Source organism: Purpureocillium lilacinum (genome assembly GCF_023168085.1).
Source record: "Purpureocillium lilacinum CBS 284.36 DNA, scaffold_2, whole genome shotgun sequence".
NCBI lineage: Eukaryota > Fungi > Ascomycota > Sordariomycetes > Hypocreales > Ophiocordycipitaceae > Purpureocillium > Purpureocillium lilacinum.
In genome coordinates, this window is record NW_027072112.1 from 5,823,222 (window position 1) to 5,842,911 (window position 19,690).

At 61.8% G+C, this 19,690-nt stretch overlaps 6 protein-coding genes across 6 annotated transcripts; 2 read left to right on the plus strand and 4 right to left on the minus strand.

The window, feature by feature from the left end:
• Positions 1 to 529: 529 nt before the first annotated feature.
• PLICBS_003549 (uncharacterized protein) lies at positions 530 to 2,297 on the minus strand (the record flags this gene model as incomplete). The annotated part of the gene is made up of 2 exons (XM_065600242.1): positions 530 to 1,920; positions 2,291 to 2,297. 2 exons carry the CDS (start codon positions 2,295 to 2,297, stop codon positions 530 to 532), a joined length of 1,398 nt encoding a protein of 465 aa, XP_065456314.1.
• Positions 2,298 to 6,199: 3,902 nt separating this feature from the next.
• PLICBS_003550 (chitinase 2) lies at positions 6,200 to 7,222 on the plus strand (the record flags this gene model as incomplete). The annotated part of the gene is made up of 1 exon (XM_018323298.2): positions 6,200 to 7,222. The coding sequence occupies one exon, from the start codon at positions 6,200 to 6,202 to the stop codon at positions 7,220 to 7,222; it is 1,023 nt and encodes a 340-aa protein (XP_018178528.1).
• A 484-nt stretch (positions 7,223 to 7,706) lies between these two features.
• On the minus strand, positions 7,707 to 9,637 carry PLICBS_003551 (uncharacterized protein; the record flags this gene model as incomplete). The annotated part of the gene is made up of 7 exons (XM_018323299.2): positions 7,707 to 7,930; positions 7,982 to 8,359; positions 8,417 to 8,497; positions 8,554 to 8,751; positions 8,811 to 9,327; positions 9,425 to 9,482; positions 9,591 to 9,637. 7 exons carry the CDS (start codon positions 9,635 to 9,637, stop codon positions 7,707 to 7,709), a joined length of 1,503 nt encoding a protein of 500 aa, XP_018178529.2.
• A 651-nt stretch (positions 9,638 to 10,288) lies between these two features.
• On the plus strand, positions 10,289 to 11,444 carry PLICBS_003552 (uncharacterized protein; the record flags this gene model as incomplete). Its single annotated transcript, XM_065600243.1, has 3 exons — positions 10,289 to 10,479; positions 10,569 to 10,933; positions 11,023 to 11,444. The coding sequence occupies 3 exons, from the start codon at positions 10,289 to 10,291 to the stop codon at positions 11,442 to 11,444; spliced, it is 978 nt and encodes a 325-aa protein (XP_065456315.1).
• Positions 11,445 to 11,581: 137 nt separating this feature from the next.
• Positions 11,582 to 15,260, minus strand: PLICBS_003553 (uncharacterized protein; the record flags this gene model as incomplete). Its single annotated transcript, XM_018323301.2, has 5 exons — positions 11,582 to 12,484; positions 12,558 to 12,971; positions 13,055 to 13,166; positions 14,152 to 14,526; positions 14,581 to 15,260. The coding sequence occupies 5 exons, from the start codon at positions 15,258 to 15,260 to the stop codon at positions 11,582 to 11,584; spliced, it is 2,484 nt and encodes an 827-aa protein (XP_018178531.2).
• A 1,816-nt stretch (positions 15,261 to 17,076) lies between these two features.
• PLICBS_003554 (uncharacterized protein) lies at positions 17,077 to 18,802 on the minus strand (the record flags this gene model as incomplete). The annotated part of the gene is made up of 5 exons (XM_018323302.2): positions 17,077 to 17,265; positions 17,322 to 18,160; positions 18,219 to 18,352; positions 18,409 to 18,600; positions 18,654 to 18,802. The coding sequence occupies 5 exons, from the start codon at positions 18,800 to 18,802 to the stop codon at positions 17,077 to 17,079; spliced, it is 1,503 nt and encodes a 500-aa protein (XP_018178532.1).
• Between the last annotated feature and the right edge of the window lie 888 nt (positions 18,803 to 19,690).

Genomic DNA, 19,690 nt, shown 5'->3' on the forward strand with positions numbered 1-19,690 from the left:
CAATGTCTCACAACGCACAAAGGACTCCCGTGATGGTTCGGGTTCGTCTCGTGAACTGGCGGTCGCGCGTGATCTTGCGTTGGTGAGGCGGGAGTCATGTGGGAGTTGAGATGCTGCGGCCAAGGCGGCTTTGGGTGTGCGATGGTTCATGTTGTCGAGTGACGGCGCGTTCAGACGAAGATTACGATGCGGGGAGGGTGTAGGGACAACACGTTACGTCGTATCATCGGCACTTGGTGATGCGGGTTTGGTTTGTGCAGTAGATTCAAGTGATAGATCATGTAGAGGCGTTGCGGTGCAGCGTGGCTGCTTCATCTTGGTCATGAGCCAGATGCCGCGCGGCGCGGCTTACCCCCTGGACGTCCGTCCCTCAGCACCGCCGTCTCTAGAGGCCATTCTAAACATGCTGTCACGCCCAATGATATTCCTTGATGCTGATTTACACCCGGAGCTGCGAAATACACGTCCCTCCAGGTCGACGAGGCTTCATGCCCACGGCTTGACCGGTGAGTTGCTCCCACTCCCCGTCTCACGGCTCGTAGGCCTTGCCCCCACCAGCCAGTGCCGTCAGATTCTTGTTCCCCACTTTCAGGATCGTCTTCTCCTTGGGGAGGCTATCAATCAGCTTGTCCGGCAGCTTCAGGTGATCCTTGACCGTCTGCTTGGGCGTCAGCGCCAGCCACTGGGCGACGGACACGTCGGAGAACTTGGGCGCCTGCAGCACCTCGAGGAAGACGAGGTCCTCTGTGCCCGTGTTCTCGACGTAGTGCGCCTCGGCCTGCGAGATGTAGCCCACGTCGCCGGCGGTAAAGTCAAAGGTGCGGCCCGCGCTGGGGGCGTGGTAGATGGTCGCGCGGCCGGACCCCTGGAGGAAGTAGTCCCACTCGTCCGACGTGGTGTGCCAGTGCATCTCGCGCATCGCGCCCGGCTGGACCGTCACCAGCGCGGCGGAGAACATGGTCGCGATGGGAAAGGTGCGCGGGTCGAGGATCTTGACGCTGCCGCCGGGTACGTGGTAAGGCTCCTGCTGCGACCAGTGGTACGTGTAGGAGCCGTTGCCTGTCAGGAACCCACCCGGCGCGGTAATGTTCTGCTGCTGTATGTCCTTGGGCTGCTGCGTGCCGTTGAAAATGTACAGCTCGCCCTCGGGCAGGTCCTTGAAGGCGTCGACGTCGGCCTGGAAGTTCTTGGAGAGCACCTCGCGCGGGGTGCGGGCAAACATCTCGCTGACGAGAAAGGTGCCGTTCTCGTCAAAGTCGCCCTCGTCAAAGACGAGCAGGAACTCGACGCCCTTGTCAAAGGCCTGGATGGAGTGCGGCACGCCCGGCGGGAAGAACCAGACGTCGCCCTCGCAGAGGTCATCCGTGAAGGACTGGTTCTCGTCGTTGATGGCCGCGACGCGCACGCAGCCCTTGAGGACGAGCGCCCACTCGCCCGCCGTGTGCCAGTGCAGCTCGCGGTAGGCGTTGGGCGCGAGCTTCATGTCGACGCCGGCCATGCGCTTGGCGTTGGGCAGCACGTCGGTGTTTTGCTGGCGCGCCCAGCCGGAGCGGCCGCGGTAGCCGGGCCGGTTGTGGGACAGGCCGAGGGGCCACACGGCGTTGGGCACGGAGCCGGCGTCGGTGCCGGGCGGCGCGAAGAGGTCCGGGTTCAGCTTCTCGTACTGGAACGTCCGCGGGCCTGGGTCGACCTGCCCGTAGTCGCCGCGGATGGGCTGCGGCTCGTCTACAGAGTTGAGGTCCAGGTAGAGGCCGAGGTCGGCATCGGCATCTTGTCCGTTGACGAGCTGCGGCTTCTCCGGCAGCTGGGCCGTGTCTGAGTCGACGTCGGGGAGGCGCGCGTTGCCCCCTAGGAGGCTGCTGCCGCCGTAGAGGCTGCCCGAGGCGGCCGTCGCGGTGGGTATCGGGGGCGTGACGCCTCCTACAGGGCCTGTGTTCCCTCCATATTTGAGTCTGTCTGTGTGAGACCCGTACATGCATCGAAGCGAGGGGAGGGAACTCACTGGGGTGCTGCCGAGGCCAGCTGGGCCAACAGCAGGGCTACCGCGGACGATTGAATGTACATGTTGCTGGTTCGGCTCTGGCGCTATTCTTGCATCAACTACGCTCTATCAACAGGCGAATCTGCTGCAATTTATATGTCTTTCCACGTCGTCCTCTCCACGGCCCTGCCGTAAAGCGCATTCATCATTGACTCCGGGCATGGCCCGAGCCGCCTCACTGCCGGACTATCCGAACGAGCCTGTGTCTTTTGCGTACGCATTTCGCCAATGCCGAAGGCGAGTACGCACCGTCCATGGAGTCGCCGGAGTCAAGATGTAGGTCCCGCCGCGACAGGGCGTCTCACCGGATGTCGTGACGTCAACGGTATAGATCCGTGCAGGCACCGGAGAAGCGGGTCGCCGCTGTTGATCCAAAGCCAAATCCCACTGTGCCACGCCAAACCTGCGTGCTGTTTACTATTCCATTAGGCTCCGTCTCGCTGGTTGGACCGCGAGGCGTTGCCGTCTTGCCTGCGGAGGGGTTCGGCAACGTGTCTCGGGCTGCAGTTGTGAGCGTTGCCACCGACTGGTAGCTCGGTCAGTTTCCACCAAAACGTCGCGGCATATCGGCCATGCGATGCACGTGAGACTTGGGAGGCTATGCTGTGCTACGCTCTGCGCGGTAGTGGCCGACTCAACAAAGGCCGGCTCTGCCCTGATGAGGTTGCATTGAGCCGCGCATGCACCGGATTTGCGGCACGCAGGCGAATGCAAGCGCTCAAAGATGCCGAGAAAACGGCGAGGCAAATGCTGTCGCAAAGGCCTCCGCTGGTATCGATATATCGTTGGAAAGTCGCCGCTCGGATTTGATGATGCAAGACACGATTGTACACTCACGTCATTCGCATGAAGCCGGTGACCAACGAGACTTGCGACTGCTTATTTCTCCGGCGTAACTTGATATAAAGACTCGGCTCCGAGCTTGACGGACATGCCTCGGGGTTTTGTCCCAATGTTCCAGGTTGACCGCGCAAAACATTCTCGGAAGCTTTCCGATCGCTCGGGGATTGTGTGCGCGTCTTCATTCAATCCTTTGTCAGCTAGGCAAGCATGGAGAGTCGGCGTCGATGATTGCCAGTCATCAGCGAGCTGGATCACTGCGCAAGCAGCCCGGTCAGACACTCTAAAAGATCCGGGTGTTTGCGCTTGGCCAACAATTCCACCACAAGCATCACACGACTCCTGGCTGGGTCCCAGTGCACGCCGACTGGCAACGCCTTTTGATGTTGGCGGTTCGGAACCGGCAGATCCCCAAGGAGACGCGTGCCTTGGCTGCATCAGCGATTCTCTAATAGCACCGCAAAATGCCCCAAAGATGTTGCTCATGTGCATGGGGAACGTCGCCCCGGGCCAAAGGCGCGTGTCGTTGAAGCAGGCCAGCGTGCTAGCTTCCCCCGCGACGATTGCCCATTCAACGTCACATCTGAGGCGGGCCGGAGGATGTCAGACACCAGTATTTAATTGCATTAATTGCAATTTATGAGACGCGCGGGCGGATTGTCGGGAGGAGAAGAAGCGAGAGGTGTATAGACCCAATGCGTCGTCAATCGCTCCGACGAGACGTGCCGTCGGCATGATTGTCGTCGGTGCAACATTCTGGAAGCGGCTAGGAGCCGGAGAGACAATGGGAACTTTCTGTGCTCTCAAGTGATTGCTGTCACGGATTGAATGCCTGCGGCGCCTGGCTCATCAAAGGCAGCGCCTGGCGACATCCAAGTACAAAGTTACAACCTACAACCAGGTCTATAGCGCCCGAGTCGGGCCTTTCGCGCCGATCACGGCGGGAGCGGGAGCGTGTTTCACGATTCCATCTGGAGCACAACGGCGAGAAAACCACGCGGGGACATCCATCAGGGGTAAACGGTCAGCAGCTGCAGTGGGGTTCTTCCTGGCCGTGAGCGAGCGCGCGCAGGAGCGTGTGGGGGACTCCTGTAAGAGCAGCTGAAGGCAGACAGGGGCAGTCGAGGAAACACAGCCAACCAGACCGGCGGCCTGGACCTCGGAGAGGAAACGGATCTGGGAGCCGGCCGACGTAGCCGTTTGTGCCTCGCCCCGGATCGCCGTGGTGGACCATGGTTGGTCAACCCCCAACGGCCGCCATCACACGCGATGCGGATTGCGGAGGCCGAAGGATCCAGATGCCCCTGACTAGAGCCCAGGCCCCGGGGGGTCCAAACCAAACCAAAGTCCAGAGGCTGCAGCAGAGAAGCAGCTCCTCTGCGGCTCGAGAGTAAGCACCAGGGGCAGAAAATAAACTCGTGCAGTTTGCAGTGCAAGAGGACCGGAGGGGAGGACGAGGGAACAGGGGCTTGGGGGCAGAAATCAGCCCTGCGGACATGCAGCGCGGCGCTCAGCCGCAACTCGGGTGCCTATAATAAGGAACGCCAACGAGCCGGCGATGTGGCTGATGCATCTCTTGGCAATGCAGCTGACGAGCGCATCGGACAGACTGTTTGTGTCTGTGTTCATGTCTCTCGTCTGTCTGTCTCTCTGTTCGTACGTACACACAGGCCTCACTCGCGTTTGGCACATGGCTCGACACATGGTCAACGGTCAACCGCCTCGCATGCTGCCGCCGTCGTCGAGGGCCCGCCTGACCCCTCCTCAGTTGTTTCGGCTGCTGCACTGCACTCCTTGCGCGCGCGAGCGATGGACGCGACGATCATGGCTCCTCCGCCTGCAGGCAGACAGACCATCCATCCGGGCGGGAAAAGCAGCGCAGGCAGGGCCCCCGTGGCGCCCACGCGCCCGCCCAAACAGGCATGTCAGTCGGACGTGAGACGACGGCGGGCACTTACACTCTCTCCAATGAGCGGCGCACGTTACGCTGCCGCTTGCGCACTGCCCGCCGGGGGGCCAGAGTGCCCATGCATGTCCCCCCCCGGCTGGGGCCCTCCCTGCCGCCGCGCTGAAGAAGGAGGGCCTTTGCGGCCAATGGCGCGGCGCAGACGCGGGCATGTCTTCTTCTGCGGCGGCACCCGTGGCTCCGATAGTTCACGACGCCATTAGGTAGCTGTGCCTGCCTGCTCGCGTTTGACCACGGAGGAGACGAGATGCCCTGCGGCGTCGTTGTGGGACAATGCCGCAGAAATTCGCTCAAAGAAAAAGGGGGCCGGGTAAGAGGCGAAACAAACAAGAAGAAAAAAATCCATCCGAAAAATCCGAGGGGGAAAAAAAAAATGCTGATTGCCGACCCGGCCCGCGTTGTGAATGGTCATGATGTCGAGTCGCGCGCTTACAGAGTCAGTCGGCGGCCCACAATGTGCCTTGCTGCTTGTAAGCGGCAAGCGGAGACCGTCGATGAATGCCCCCGTGTAAGTTGCTTCCACGGCGTGTAAGTGGCCACAGGGCCCAAATGCGCGCACACCAGCTTTGGCCCGCCACTGCGGCGTTTGCAAGCCAGGCGAGAAGAGTAGTCAGGGGGGCCAAACGCCCCAAACGGGCAATCGGAGAGGCAGAAGGGGGGGAGGACCAGCCGGGGGGCCACAGCAGAGCAGGCTGCATGTCACCGCCCGAGTCTGGCGCCTCCGTGCCTTTGTGGCTTTTGGGGCAACTCCCGAGATGGTTGCCCTCCTTCTTTTCTGACTCGGCACCGACAAAACGACGAGCCATCCATCACACGTACCTTGGTAGTGTGACTGTGCATGCGGGCCCCATGTCACGTCTCCTGGAGTTTGCATGTCGTCGTCTACTGGGGCCTCAATGGAGAGGTCCGTCTGCTGCCGGTTAGCGCGGCATACGACGAGTCAACATGACCCAGCAGAGCGGGCGGGCGGGCGGCGACGCGATGGAGATGCGGGTGGGTGGTGGACGACGACAAAGAAGCCGCCCCCTGGTCAAGCAGTAGCATCATCCATCTGCGGGTGCGAAGTGCGGCTGCCGGGCGGGTAAGCCTCACGGCGTCCTCGCGTCTATAAGTATGCCCCGTCTGCCTGTACCGTGGTCGTGATGACCCGAATCCCCTTCAGCACGCAACGAGCCAGTCTCTTATAACCTTCTCTCTTTCTTCATACACTCAAGGTCCCTGGCGGATCTGTCCATTCCCTCCTTCAAGCCTCGCTTCATCAGACAAGCCGTGGTCAACACCCTTTCCCTCCTGTACATATATACACCACCTGTTTGTTTTCTCAGACGCTCCCTTGCACACACTCCTTCACGATGCACTCCGTCGCTTCTTCCCTCGCCTGCCTCGGCCTCTTGGCCACCTCGGCCCTGGCGGCCCCCTTCAAGAGCACCGTCGCCCGCGGCGCCGGTGGCGGCAATGACAGCGCCGCCCAAAACGTCGTCTACTGGGGACAAAACGGCGGCAGCATCACCGAGAACAACGACCTGGCGTCGTACTGCACCAAGGAGGCCGGTGTCGACATCGTCGTCCTCTCCTTCATCTACCAGTACGGCAACGGCCAGCTGCTCCCCGGCGGCACCATCGGCCAGTCGTGCAGCATCACCAACGGCCAGGCCACCGGCTGCGACGACCTCGCCAAGGCCATCGACACGTGCAAGTCCAACGGCGTCAAGGTCATCCTCTCCCTCGGCGGCGCCACCGGCGCCTACTCGCTCTCCTCCCAGCAGGAGGCCGAGACCATCGGCCAGAACCTGTGGGACGCCTACGGCAACAGCCAGAGCCCCGCCGCCTCGCGCCCCTTTGGCAAGACGTTCGTCTCCGGCTTCGACTTTGACATTGAGAGCAACAGCGGCAACGGCTTCTACGAGCACATGATTGCCAAGCTGCGCTCCAACTTTGCCTCCGACTCGGCCAACACCTACTACATCACCGGCGCGCCGCAGTGCCCGACCCCCGAGCCCAACATGAACGAAATCATCACCAAGGCCCAGTTCGACTACCTCTTCATCCAGTTCTACAACAACCCGGGCTGCTCCGTCGACGGCGAGATCAACTGGGACGCCTGGAAGTCCAACATCGCCAACGGGCCCTCCGCCAAGGCCAAGCTCTTCCTCGGCGTCCCGGCCTCGCCCCTCGGCGCCACCGGCACCCAGAGCGGCGCAAAGTACTACCTCGAGCCCGCCAAGCTGGCCACCCTCGCCAACAAGCTCAAGACAGACGGCGTCTTTGGCGGCATCATGATGTGGGCTGCCGGCTTCTCTGACGCCAACGTCAACAACGGCTGCACCTACGCGCAGGCCGCGAAGCGCATCTTGACGACTGGCTCGCCGTGCTAAGCGCTACGCTCGTTTATCGGCTCTCCGAGACGTGCCTCTCTTTTTTGGTATCCGTCCGGAGCGGCCGCTGGTCCAGACCCAATTTTTTCACTTCTTGAACATATTTGGAACTTTTGAACATGCTGGACACTCACTTGCATGATATACGCATATACACGTGCATGGATCCACGGCCACAGGTCCGTGCTTGGATGAGGAGTTGGGGCACAGATACCAATCGTTATACACCATCTTCAAATTGAACGTATCATATCATGTCAAGTTTTGAGGGTCGAGACTGCGCGTGGCCATGTGCAGATGTAGTGACTCAAAGGTGACATGAGTTGCGCTCGTTGCTGTCGTTGCTGTCGTCGCTGTCGTCGCTTCGCAGATACATGTAGGTAGACTTCTCTTATTTCTCGCACGTCAAGACTGCACGTTTACAAGCGTGTATTGCTACGTGTATCCTAATCCATATCCACAGGCCCATATTGAGCCAAGGTGTTCATCCGACAGCCTCAACAGTCTCGAAGTGGCTCGCGCCCTCCGCCTTCTCCCCCTTCCTGTACTCGACCCGCTTCTCAATAATGGCCGCCGTGTTAACCCTGTACTTGCCGAACCAAACAATGTACGGAGCTGTCACGAACAGCTCGTCCAGCTCCTCGAGCGTCAGCCCCTGCGTCTCGGGCAGGAAGAACAGCGTGATGAGCGTGCTAAACGCGCAGAGGCCTGCCACTCATAAACAACGGGGCTCCACATATGCCGATGGGGAGAACTCACCGGCGTAGTAAAAGTAGGTGCGGTACTCTATCGCGACAAACAGCAGCGGCGTCGTCTTGGACACGCACAGGTTGTACAGAAACGTCAGCGCCACCGACACGGCGGCCCCCTTGGCGCGCAGGTTGGTTGGCAGTACCTCCATCGGCACCCACCACCCGCAGGGGCCCCAGCTCGCAACGTAGACGCTGTAGAAGAGCCAGATGAAGAGCACGATGAAGCCGTGCGGCACGGCGGCCGTGGTTGCCGTCGCAGGGTAGAACTTGAGGAGCAGGCCGATCATGAGCCAGAGGCACGTCATGGCCGAGATGCCGGCGAGGAGGACGCGCCGGCGGCCGAACCTGTCGAGGGTGTACAGGGCGGTCAGGGAGACAATCGTTCCTGCGATCGAGAGATGTTAGATGATTCGTGCATGACTGGCGAGGTGCATGTACGCACCTAGGGTGGTGTTGCCAGCGTTGAGGAGAATTTGGGAGTGAAAGTCTTTGATGCCGGCGCTCTCAAAGATGGCAGGGGCATCTGCGTCGGGTCAGCTCAGTTCACAACCCAAGACAGAGCACGCGGCATGGACTCACAATACGTGATTGCGTTGATCCCCGTAAACTGTTGAATTCCAGGCAGGACCAAAGCCAGAGCAAACCTCCTGAGGTTTGGGCCCGGGCGGAGCAGCTCCAGCCAGCTGCTCTTGCTGGCCAGGGCATATTCCTCTTGCACCGTGTCGTGGATCTGAGCGGCCTCGAAGCGCACCAGCGGATCCGACTCGTCGCCATCAGCTGCAACCCTGTCAGCGACGCAAAGCCTTCCTTTTTACTCTCCCACCCTGGAGACGCACCATGCAGGTTCGCGAGAACCTTGAGGCTGTCCTCGCCCCGGTCCTTGAGCGCCAGCCACCTTGGCGAGCTCGGCAGCACATACACGCCGTACATGAGAATCACGGAGCCGACGTACTGGCACGCAAAAATGAGCCGCCACGACGTCTGCCCCGCGACGTAGCTAAACGCAAACGACACCCACGCGATGAGCGCAAAGCCCAGGTCCTCCATGACGTTGGACAGGCTGGTGTAGCGGCCGCGGCGGTGCGCGGGCGAGATCTCGCTCAGGTAGAGCGGCGTGTTGTTGGCGGCAGCGCCGCACCCGATTCCCGAGACGAGGCGCCCGACGTACAGCATGGGGATGTTGACGGCCGCGGTGAGGAGCGTCGCGCCGACAGTGAAGATGGCCACGCCGGTGCCGATGACGGTCAGGCGGCCGAGGCGGTCGGAGAAGCAGCCCGCCAGGAAGGCGCCGACCATGCCGCCGACGATGAAGAGGATGACAATGTTGCCCTGCTCGTTAGCGTCCGGGTTGTCCTAAAACACGGCACGGCACCGGACGGTCAGCGGACGGTTTTTCCGGATCGGGATGGAGAGGGTGGCCGTGTAAGTCGGCATGAGGGACAGCACATACAAAGTACTCGGTGAACTGCGGCAGCGCAAAGGCGTTGGCGACGACCGATTGGTCGAAGCTGCGTTGCAGTCAAGTCAGGATGCATGGACGAGGATGGATGCAGCGATCGACTTGCCCGAAAAAGGTACCGCCAAAGGCGGCGAGGATGGCGCATCGCTTAAAGTACCAGCTGGTGCCGCGATGCGTCTCGGGGAGGGACGACGGATCCTCCATGGTCGGGTCTGCTCTGGGTCTTGCGGGTGGCAATGTCGGTGATCCGGAGCCGCTCGTATGACCTTTCCGAATTACACGCCATCAAGGGCGTCTTTATATACTGAGGCTCGCGGGCAACGATAGCTCACAGCCGTGGTGTAAGTGCCCCGTCTCCATCTCCATCATCGGCATCCCCACACTCAACCCCACGATGCGGTGGAGCTTGGGACAAGCTTCAACCGAGCCGAGTCCGGGGAACAGCGCTAGAGCGTCGTAACGCCCTCCAATTGCAGCCAGAGTCGGATGTCGTCCGCTCGTCGTCGTCGCGACGCTCCCCCAATGAGGGCGCGAGGCCAAGTCGCCGCGGCGGGAGGCGTTCCGTTGTCGCAACGCTGCGTAACGCCCGCCGCGCGACTGGACTGAGATGCGCTGGAGGAGGGGGGAATAGCCACGGTAATGATGAAGCTATAGCCTAAACGAGGGGCGACAGCTGACCTAAAAGGTGGACCGTCCCCGAATGCCGAGCGCCCGTGAGGGAGACCATCAGCTGGCGGTGCTTGTCTGTGAGGAATCGGGAAGGGCATAAATAAGGTTGAGAGACGACATGGAAAGAGGCGAGAAGTCAACCATCGAGAGAACCAAAGCGTCGACACCGCAATGGCCACCGTCACCATGACCGTTGAGAGACCGCCCATCGCGGTGGGATCGAACCAGGGCAAGATTGCCTCCCAGAACCTGGGCTGGATGCGACCGACTACGACCGACACTCCGCTGGAGGAGATGAGGGAACGGCTGCGACAGGACGGATATCTCTTCGTCAAGAATCTGATTCCCAGAAAGGACGTCTTGCGCGTGCGCAAAGAGTGAGTCCAGCCCCAGCACGAGACTACGGCAGTAACAGCGTCGCCTGCCCGCCCAAGTGTCTGACTTACACTGACACCTCGCGACCCAGCTACTTCCAGCGCTACGCCCCGACGGGTATCCTCGAGCCCGGCTCCGACCCCGAGGCGGGCGTCTTCAACGGCGGCGAGCCCGCGTCCTCACACGGGGGCATCGGCGCGGGCGAGCTGCCGCCGACGGAGCTGCAGGTGCGCACCATGACGGACGCGCACAAGACGCCCGAGTACCTGGCCTTCCTCGAGCACGCCAACCTGCGCGGGTTCGTGCGCGAGCTCATGGGCTGGGACAGCGAGGTGCTGCTGCGGCGCACCATGCTGCGGCACAACGTGCCCGGCGGGCTGAGCACCGCGGTGCACTACGACAAGCTGTTTCTGCGAGGGGGGGAGGCGTATTTCCTGACGGCCTGGGTGCCGATAGGTGCGTGGCCTCATCGTCCCTGTCATCCCCTGAATGAAGCCCAGGATGTGTGTCTGTCTGTGAGAGTAATGTCGGCTGACCGCGGTGAGCGCATCAAGGCGACATCTCGCAGACAGGCGGCGGCCTCATGTACCTCTCCGACTCGACCTCGCTCGGGCGCTCCATCGAAGACGACTTTACGCGCCGCGCCGCGCAGCTGACACCCGAGGAGCGCATCAGCGCCTTCAACGTCAACATGGAAAAGTACGGGCAGCTGTCGCACAACGCGGCCGAGTTCGGGGAGGCGCACCGCGACGACGGAAGCCCGGGAGGCAAGCCGCGGCGCTGGCTGGTGGCCGACTACGAGGCGGGCGACGTCGTCTTCCACGACCCGTACATGATCCACACGAGCACGCGCAACGAGGACGCAGCGCGGCGCATCCGGCTCAGCACGGACCTGCGCTTCTACCGCGAGGGCAGCGACCTGGACGCGCGGTGGATGAAGTTTTGGACGCCGGGCGACGGGCTGTAGAAGGAGACACATTGATGAAGGGGGGAAACAAGTCGAGGTCAAGATAGGGGCTGGGGGTTGGTAGGAGAGGCAACGGGAGGCTTGATGATGTACATGACGATAAACTACAGAATGGAACACAGCCTCCGAGCGTGGCATTAACCAAGAAGAATCGCCGCATCGCCACTCGCCTCTTGTATAGCCGCCGAGTCAACGAGCCGCCCGCGCCCCCAGTGCGTCGCGGCGCTGCGCCTCGCGTCCTCGACGACCCTCATGTTCTGCCGCTGCTGCAGCCGCACAAACACCTGCTCGACGAGCGTCCGGTCCGACGCCGAGCGCGCCTGCAGCGCGACCGTGTACAGCGGCCACGTCAGCGTCGACATGGTCCCCGAGAGCACGCACACGCGCAGCAGGCTGTCGAACGCGCGCCGGTACGTCTCCTGCAGGAGCGCCGCCTCCTCTGCGCGGCGCGGGGGTGAGGCCTCCGTGTCGCCGCTGGCGCCGTCGAGGAGCGTTGACGAGTAGAGCGTCAGCAGGCTGCTGTACTTGTACGTCTGGGCGATCTGCACCATGGCTTCGGCGTCAACGTCGGTTGTCGTCGGGTGTGGTGGCGGGGGAGGAGGCGGCGCCGATGATGAGGAGGAGGAGGAGGATGAGGACAACGACGGTTCGTCAGGGGCGGCGCGCTCGATGGACCACGACCGCAGCTCGCGCTCCAGCATCTCGGCCTCGCGCGAGACGCACTCGCCTTGATGGTGTCGCGCAAGCAGCTCCGCCAGGCGCTGCATCATCGGCCAGAGGCTGCCCGTCAGGCCAAACGTCTCGTCGACGCCGGCCGCGTCGATGGGTGAGCGCAGGCGCAGGCCGAGCGGCGCCTCGCGCAGCGACAGCGCAATCATGACGTCAAAGTACAGAAACACTTTGCACAGGAAGCGCATGCGCGCACTCGGCTGCTGCTGGGGTCCGTCGGCACCCTGGCCCAGGGACGGGTCCGTGTCCAGGATGGCTTTGGCGCCGCGGAGATGGCAGCGCGCGGCGCGGACTGAGCTGCCCAGAACGACCTATATAGTTTACCGTTGTTAGCCATCTGATCTGCCCCCTCTCAGTCGCCTGCCAATGTCGGCGACGGCATACCTCGTAGTATATGAGCAGCAGGCTCGCCGTGACGAGCTGCTGGCGCGCGTCCCCTCCGAGCTCCCCGCCGCCGGCGCGCACGCAGTCCCCCAGCTGGCGCAGCGTGTCGAGCTGGAGCGTCTGCGCGCGCAGCTGCGGCTCGGCGCCCAGGCCGTGCAGGTGCGCGGCGGCGACGGCCTCGACGGCGGTGCGCACGAGCGTCGACGCCGACACGAGCGGCAAGACGTGCGCGAAGAAGGGGTTCTGCGCGCCGCACGGCGCAAACGAGATGAGCCCCGCGACGATGGAGTGGAAGTGCGCGACGAAGCCGCCGTCGGTGCTGAGCGCCAGGTTCGCGGGCACGCCGCGCGGGTTCGTGTTGGCGATGCTGCCCGCGCTGATGGGGGCCTGTCGCAGCGGGACGTAGGCAGAGGCCTGGATTCACAGACGCGACGTGTCAGCTCGTGGCCCTGTTGGAGACGGACGTATATGATGAGACGCGGTCGACGACGACGTACCGAGCTGCCGCGGCGCTGCGACTTGGGCGTGCTGTACACGCAGGGGATCCTGCGGTCAACGCAGGCCTGGCACGAGGGCCGCTCCTCGTCGCACTTTTTGCGTCGGTTACGGCTGTCGTTTATCAAAAGTCAGCGTCAGCGAACGTCGCGTCCTCCGGCCGGGCGTCAGCCGGCGAGGGAGACACGGAGGGAAAACGCACCAGGCCTGGCAGCCCCATCTCGAGCGTCGCGCGGTCGACACGTATATCGTCAGGTTGTCGCCCATTTGTCGCGTGAGCCCCTCGGGGGCGGCATGACTGTGCGCAGGCGAGCGGCGGCGGATGGACGATTGATGGCGAGTCTTGCCGAGACGATGATGAAGGAGATGACGAGATGGTGAGATGGCGGGATGATGGGAAGCCGGATGACGGCGACGACGCCCGCCGCCCCGGGCGTTGACGACGGCGAAGCTCTCGGCTGAATGCGTGTGGTGGAATTCGGGAATCCCGACCGCTCCCATTAGTTAGTTAGTCGTCAATCGAGATGAGGGGGTGACGGAAGGCCGACCCCGGCCGCCGCCCACAGTATCGTGAGGCGCCGCCGCCGCCACCATATGACAGGAGAGAACCGAATTGTGAGTGAGTGAATGTGTGTTACCCAAGGCGAGTTCATGTAGTATGTACGGATTGATGAGTTGCTGAAATTGAGTCGAGTTTTGGCATTGGACACTCGTCGCGTGGGCTCTGACATGGCCACCGTCTCACCAACATGACGCTCGCTTGTGCCTTGATAATCGCCAGAAGATGAGTGTCATTCATTCCCTCGTCTGTAGTGCGGCCGGATCCGAATTGCTCGAATATGTCTCGTCTCATTCAATATCGACCCGAATCGTCTGGCCGCTCATGTCGCCCTGGTATATACAAGAATGTAGTCCATGTCCATAACCTATCATCCCGTCGTAACATTTGAACCCGTGATCCGTAACTCCGCCCAAAATTCCATCCATCCATGATCCATTCATCCATCGCTAACCCGCAGGAAAATTACAATATCCATCTCGTGGCGCAAGCAACACCCAAGAAAAGCGACAGGACGTGAAACATCAAGCTCACACGCACTTTGCATTCTTCTCGGAGTGGTCGTTGCCGCACCACACAAAGATGCGCGAAAACGACGACGACGCCGACGTCTGGTTGCGCTCGTTGCACCAGTACCCCACGTAGCCCTCGTTCGTCGCGTTGTTGCAAAACGACAGGCAGCACGACGTCAGCCGCGGCCGCCACACGTAGCTGTGGATGTCGAACTCAAAGTCGGTGCCCTTTTCCTTGGTCACGATGTCCGTGTACGCCCCGGAGAAGTTGTCCCGCGCGAAGCCCTGGAAGGCCAGCCCGTTGCCCGGCACCGTCATGTTGTTGAGGAAGATGGGCGCGGGCGTGTGCGTCGGCGTCGCGCTCGAGGATGTGGCGGACGTGGATGTCGGTGTTGTGGAAGCGCTGCGCGGCTGGGTTAGCAACCTCGTCTTCTTGTCGGGGATGCACGAGCCTTACCTTGCAGTTGTGCTCGTCGCTGCGGGAGCCGAGCTGTCCGACTTTGACTTTGTCGATGCGACCGCACCTCCCACGCCGCCGCCCACTGCGGCCGCGACAATGATGAGGAGCACGGCTAGCAGGATGAGGAACCCCTTGCGGCTCATTCCCAAAATCTTCTTCTTGCCGCCGCCCTTTTCAGACGGAGGCGGCGGCAACGAGGCTCCCGCCCCCGCGCCCCCTATCGTGGACGCTCCCGCCGCCGTCGACGGCTGCCGCTTGTGGTGCTCCGAGTGGCCGTCGTCCACCGTCGTCGAGTTGTCTCCCCACGGCGCCGAGTAGTTTGTGCTCGTCGCCGTCTGCGGGTACTGCCCGTGCTGCATCTCCGAAGGGACGACCACCTTGGCCGTCTCGTCAAACGGCATCACCTCCTTGGCCGTATCGTCGTTGGGCACCATGGGGTGCTCCGCCGCTCTCCGCTCCAGGTACTGGCGCTTGTATTCCTGCTCCAGGTTGGAGACGTGCGTCACGGGCGACTGCGCCGCATAGTGCACCTCGGGGGCCTGCTCATGGCGGTCCAGCGGCGGCGACGATTGCTGGTGCTGGTAAAAGGGGTTGCTGTACGGCGGGCTCAGGGCCGAGACCGGGCTGATGAAGTTTTGGTACTGCTTTTCGGCGTCGTCATGGCTGTAGCTCGTCATGATCACGCTCAGACATCCAGTGGTCACTGCTCCCTAAAAGGCGGTCGTGTCGTGGTGCTGGGATTGGCGACGGGGAGATGCTGGGCTACGCTGCTGCGCTGGGTCGGTTCAACGAGCGATTGACAGTCACCGAGCCGCGAATGCGGGACACGCAGGAGGCCAGACAGTTTTGTAAGTCGCTCATCCAGCCTCTCATCCTCGCAGCGGCGAATAAAACACCAGGACGCCCGTCTGCGTCAAGGCCCCTTTCATGTCTGGCTGTCTGCCGACAAGCCGCCTGCACGGGCTCTCGAGCTTGCAACCCTGACTTGCCTGAGCAAGGGCAGGGCTGAATCACAGCCAGAGAAGCTCCAACGAGGCACGCCGGCATGACATCAAAGGGCCTGCCCCCCCGGGAGATCACTGCGAGGACCAGGTAAGACGGAGGAACAGTTGTCGTGGATGGAGCAGCGATCGGCGCAGGAGCCAGACACGCTCTGGCTCTCTGGGGGGTCCATTCGCCCGCTCAAGGCGTTCTTGTGCCTGGCCGGCCCCCTGATTGGCAGACGGCATCGTCGAGCAGGGTGCATCGCGGGCTGCGGGCATGAGACAGGGTGTGTGGGGGCCAACTCAGCTTGGGGACTGGGGGAGCTGGCGATGGTGCCTGGGCCTGCTGGGCTTCGAGTAGAGTAAGGCCTCAGCCGCACTGCGACGCTGAGGATGAGGACGTGCGCATGGCACACGACGAGGCTCTGAATTGGGGACGAGAGAAGGTCGCAACGGCTTCCATGTCGTGAACCCTGAGATGAAAGATTGTGGCGAAACAACGTGGGTGGGACGGCAGGAGATGAGCAAGTGGCTGCCATGAAACCTGTTGTAGACAATGAACCTAGGGCGCCACTGAAGCTTTCGCGCAGATGCTAACGGCCCGCCCCGGAATATTGGTCTCTCCAACTCCAAGGTCCAACTCCACCGGAGCGCCACTTGCTAAATAAAGGCCCGCCCGGCATCTGGGGGCTGGCGGGCATTATCGCTCACCAAGAGCCGGCACGTCTTTCATTGACGGGGTGCGTCTTGGCGGAGCTGGACCCTGGGGGGAACAATGGGTGCTTGCTCCAGTCGCTGGTGATGCGATCCATACGATCGGATTGGATCGGGCTGACTGCTGTTGCTGACAGGGGGTCAAGCGAGAGCCGCGATGGGATCGTGGGCTAAGCCAACGGCCTGGTTCGCCTTTCGTTGGTTCGTGGCGTTTGCCACAGGGCTGACCGGTTTCTCTTGGGCTTCCTCTTTGCCTTGGGTCTGCAACGGTGACCGAGAAGCTGAACAGGAAGCGCGAACATGTCCAAGTTGGGTACAGTCAAGACGGGCTGCTTTGTGAATTCTGAGACGAGGGTCCTCTCTATGTCTGGTGTCTTTCACTGCTAACAGTTTGGGATAACGCCTAGTTGTTGGGACCCTTGGGAGATTCTCCATTCGCAGCAGAGATTTGCGGCGCAAGTTTTTGTCAATGGTCTGTCGACCTACTGCGTTGATTGACTGTGCCCATATACAACGTCGAATGTGGCGGGGTGACGCCAGTGCTCAACCGATCCCTCAGCTTGAAGGACCAACTCCACGGGTTTACGAGTGGGCAACCATGTGGCACAGGAGCAACAAGATTGGTTTCACTGCATCATATGAGTTGACAGCCCATCTCACGGGGCGCAGGAGGGGCAGAGAGCGACGTCGACTCGAATGCCTCGACTCAGAAGGCAGGCATGTCCTCATTTTCGACCGTCGCCTTAGACCAAAAGATACAAGCCTCCGCCCTCCTTCATTCTCATGCCCCCTGAGCCTACAGTTGCTTCTGCTCGACCTCCTCGACCCTGCGCTCCAGGTCCTCGCCGGCAGCGAACCGAGACGAGTCCATGGTCGGCACAAAGAGCGGCGCCTCGGTAAAGAGGTGACGCATCTCCTCGAGCGGCCGCTTCGCCGTCTCGGGCAGAAACGCCCAGAAAAAGACGGCATTGGTAAAGTTGCACACCTGCAGACCCGCGTGTCAGTCTCGCGCATGCCTCGCACAATACGACCGGCACTTACAATAAAGACAATGTACCACCGCCAGCCGATGCCCGTCTTGTCGTCCAGGGCCACCGACGTCGTCTGCCCAATCATGGTGTTGAACGCAAACGACACCATGGTCGCAATGGACACGCCCTTGGAGCGCGTCTTGGTGTCGAAGATCTCGGCCGGGATGATCCACGACAGCGGGCCGCACGTCGCGCTGAACGAAAAGTTGTACAGCCACGTCATGGCGATGAACCCCCAGGCCGCGCCTCCGCTGCCCTCGGCAGAACCCGGCGGGAACTTGGCCAGCAGCACCGTCGCGATGATGAAAGTGACCATGTTGCCGAGGTTGCCGAGGATCAGGGGCCAGCGACGGCCCGTGTGGTCGATGAGCATCATGCACAGAAACTGCGCGACGAGGGCAATCACCGACGAGATGGCCTGGTAGCGCAGCGTCTCGTCGCCGGCGATGCCAATCTTGGCGTAGATCTCGACTGAGTAGTACTGGATGGCGCTGACGCCCGTCATCTGCACCGAGGCCTGCAGCGCGCACGCCAGAAGCAGCCGACGGAAGCAGCTGCGGTCGCGGAACAGCTCGCTGTAGCTCTTGGCCGCGTTGTCGTGCTCAAAGGTGATGCTCTCCTGGATCTGGTCGAACTCGGCCCGAACCCACACGTCGTTGGTGTCGCCGTGCGCGTGCAGCTTGGCCAGCGTGAGGAGGCCCTCGTCGGCGCGCCCGTGGTCGATGAGCCATCGCGGGGATTCGGGGAAGAGGAGGATGAGAAGCCCGAGGATGACACCTGGTATGATTTGGATGCCCAGCGAGACGCGCCATTGCCGCGAGTCATCGGCGTCGAAGCCAATGTATGCCCCTGAGTGATATGAGAACTGCGTTCTGTGCGAAACTTCAGTTCGAGTCGGATGGCTTACCATACGAGATCCAAGCCGCAGCCAACGCACCCACGCCAAGCATGAATTGCTGCAGAGATGTGACCCTGCCACGAATGCTCGGGTGGCACAGCTCAGCTTGGTATAGGGGCACAATCATGACGAGGAAGCCGATGCTGCTGCTGATCAGCACCTGTACCACTTTTAGAGTCCGCAAAGTAGCATCACTCACCCGACACCGGCGAGACAGCGCCCCGAGTAGAGGTAGTTGATGTTCATGGCCGCCGTCTGCAGGGCGCCGCCAAGGCAAAAGATGATGGACCCGATGAGAATCGTCAATTTGCGGCCAAACCTGTCACCGATGGGGCCGGCAAACAGGGCGCCGAAGAAGGCACCCCCCGTGAAGACGGACACGACCGCGCCGCTGCCTTTCGTCAGTATATACACAAACACATCCAACGGCAACGTGGAGCATACCGCTCATCTGGGTTGTCGCCAAACTTGGACTTGAAGTTTTCCGAGGCAATGGCCTCGGCAATGACACCGAGGTCGTAGCCATAGAGGAGCGACCCCAGCGACGCGAAGACGCTGATGAGGAACTGGTGGACCTTGGGAGGGAGAGCCATGATGGGTGCTGTCTCGACGACACGGTGGACACGACAGGAGCCCTTGCTCGAAGTGAGCGGCCGGCTACGATCTGCTTCTTATCTGCCAATATCGACCGGCTGCCGAGGGCCACCAGACTTTCATGCACCGACGCACATGCAGCCCGCCCTGGACATCAACGCGTCACCAATACGCCTTGGCAAGCCGGCATCGATGCCCTTCTCGTCCTTGCGCCTTCCTCATGTTTACCCGACTCGCGACGCCTTTTCCCGCACGCGAGGTTCGGGAGGATGGACGCCGAAGCCCACACGCGGTCCAGCATCAACGGAGACTGGGCATCCCCGCATTCCGGGGTCTCCATGCGGGGGACTCGGGGGTGTGCGGGCCGGCACGCCATGGAGACTGCTCAGAGAGTCAATGAAACGCTCGACTGAAAGGGCTACGTATTGGCATAACGATTGATCTTGAAGATGGAGCGTTAAAGGTCCATCTCGGGAGTCTTCAGGTCCACCCTTGCTCCCCCAAAACGACCAGGATTCTCCACGAATCGGCGCTTAACTTGCAAGTGGCCTGGCGGCGGCTTTGCGCGCAAATAGGCAGAATGCAGCGAGTCTATTGATGGTCGCATGCCGCGCCCCCTCGGCTGTTAACCCTCGGCAATGTCGACGCTCGACGTGCCGTCTCTGCGTGCTCAGCTGCTGCTGCTGCCGCTGGTCAGAGTCGCGCTGCTGAGCTCGCCCACTTTCCGTCCGTGGAGACCGGCGAGCCGCATCCTGCACAAGCGCTCCAATGGCGAACCGTCTCACTTACATGCGATGACGGCTGGTGAAGCCCAGCGCCGAGACCCCATCACGCGCGCGCGCTGCTGTCGTCGGGACATCATCCGAGCGAAAGTCCACCCCGCTGGT